A 2169-nucleotide genomic window follows, 5' to 3' on the forward strand; every position below is an offset into this window, starting at 1 on the left:
TCACTCTCCACCTGCCGTAACCACCCCAAAACCAGGTATCAGAGAGTCAGGGACAGCCGCTGTGCCCCAGAGCCTGCTGAAATCATTCACACTAGCCCGCTCTAAGCCTCCTCACCTGTTCCTTCCCTTGGAAACCACAAGGCAAGCTCTTGTCCCCTTCGTCTTCCCACCTGACCAAACTGGGCGTGACACGCCCCTTGTCTCGGAACCTGTGAGTAACAAACCACTTGCTCAAGAGCAGTCTCCTGATCTGTTGGCCCCACCATACCTACATCCTGATAAAGTCTACGTTTTACAATGCAAACGAACCAAGATGTCCTGCCCGGCGCTGCCCTGAGAGCAGAGGTTAGTTCAGGATTCTCGCTCGCCTCTGAAAGGGTATCCACGCTGCAGACCTTTCTGCCGGTCACAGGGACAGCATACTCCAGCGCCTGCCAGGGACTCACGGGCGATGAGAGGGGATTTATCAGGTGATTTTTTATTGCGCTGTCATTACGCGAGGCTAATCCACTTTAATCCATTCCTGCCTCCTGAGCCTGTGGGAATTCAAGAGGAGCAGAACCAGAAAGAATGGAACCGTCCCTCCCTTTGGCATCCTGTTCTCTGGAGGCTTACTTCTTACACATGTGTGCTCTGCTTTTAAATCGTAGTTTGATGATCTTCTCTTCTTCTTTTTCAGGTTTCCCCCGACAACCTGACCGCGTCGCTATCGTGACGGGAGGGACAGATGGCATCGGCTATTCGACGGCAAAGCATCTGGCGAGACTCGGCATGCATGTTATCATAGGTGATGACTTTTACACTGACTTGTGTTTTTTGTGTTTTGGGGTTTTTTGTTTTTTTTTTTGAGACAGGGTCTCAGTCTGTCAGCCCAGGCTGGACTGCAGTGGTGCGATCTCGGCTCACTGCAACCTCCACCTCCTGGGTTCAGGCGATTCTCCCACCTCAGCCTCCCAAGTACCTGGTTTACAGACATACACCACCATGCCCGGCTCATTGTTGTATTTTTAGTAGAGAGGGTGTTTCAATACGCTGGCCAGGCTGGTCTTGAACCCCTCAGCTCAAGCCATCCACTGCCTTGGCCTCCCAGAGTGCTAGGATTACCGGTGTGAGCCACCATGCCTGGCTGTTGGTTGTGTTTTATACCTAATGTGAGCTACTTAGTTGTTCATTTAGACATGTATGCAAATGTTGATTTGCATATAGAAAATTCAGTCAGATCCAGAAAACTCATAAAGGTGATATTCAAAACCTGGAAAACACAGGAAATTGTTGTACCCTTTTGGAAATAGATATATGTGCTGCCTCCATATTGATCCTGTGTTTTTTTTTCACATGGTTTCCTGGAAAAAAATAACCACGTATCTTTATTACTTTACTAGGGCTGCTATGACAAACTAGCTGAAGGAGACTGGAGGTTACTTCAAAAGCCAAAATTTAGTTTTCACAATTCTGGAGGCTGCAGGTTTAATATCACAATGAGGGCAGGGCTGGTTCCTCCTGCGGCCTCTCTCCTGGGCTTGGAGACGCCGTGTTCTCCCCGTGTCCTCACAGGGTCGCTTCTCTGTGTGTTTTCATCTCCTCTTCTCCTGAGATGTCTTAGTCCATCTCAGGCTGCTCTCACAGAATTACCATAGACTGGGCGGCTTATGCACAGCAGACATTGATGCTCCCACAGTCCTGGAGGCTGGACGTCTGAGATCCAGGGCTGGGCAGGGCTGGTTCCTCCTGAGGCCTCTCTCCTGGGCTTGCAGGCGCCGTCTTCTCTCTGTGTCCTCACAGGATCGTCCCTCTGTGTGTGTCTGTGTCCTCGTCTGCTCTTCTTATAAGGACACCAGTTCGATTCGATCAGGGCCCACTCTAGTGACCTCATTTCACCTTAATCACCACTTTAAAGACCTTATTTCCGAACACAGTCACCTTCTGAGGTCCTGGGGTTTAGGACTTCAATTTATGAGTTTTGTTCAAACACAACCTCCTGACAGAATCTGAACAGTTTTGTGGGATACTTGTTTTTTCCTGCCTCCATGCCCTGTAGACACTCGGTGTTTGATTTCTGCGCTTCTTTTTGAAAATCTCTCTAAAAGCTCATCGTGAGCTCTGACTCCTGTTTAGGTGGGACCTCTTCAGGGTCTCCCTTCAACTGGGAACATGAGGACAGTTGGAATT

The 2169-nt window shown here is 49.3% G+C and overlaps 1 protein-coding gene across 1 annotated transcript in view; it reads left to right on the plus strand.

Moving 5' to 3' along the window:
* Positions 1 to 297: 297 nt before the first annotated feature.
* The window catches only part of DHRSX (dehydrogenase/reductase (SDR family) X-linked), a 216368-nt gene continuing 214496 nt past the window's right edge, over positions 298 to 2169 (plus strand). Inside the window, exons 1-2 of the mRNA XM_011948257.1 lie at positions 298 to 470; positions 651 to 787. Of these exons, the coding sequence (XP_011803647.1) occupies positions 298 to 470; positions 651 to 787 (310 nt within the window). The remainder of the gene's footprint in view (positions 471 to 650; positions 788 to 2169) is intronic.

This window comes from Colobus angolensis, unplaced genomic scaffold (genome assembly GCF_000951035.1).
Source record: "Colobus angolensis palliatus isolate OR3802 unplaced genomic scaffold, Cang.pa_1.0 Scaffold277, whole genome shotgun sequence".
In the NCBI taxonomy this organism is placed as follows: Eukaryota; Metazoa; Chordata; class Mammalia; order Primates; family Cercopithecidae; genus Colobus; species Colobus angolensis.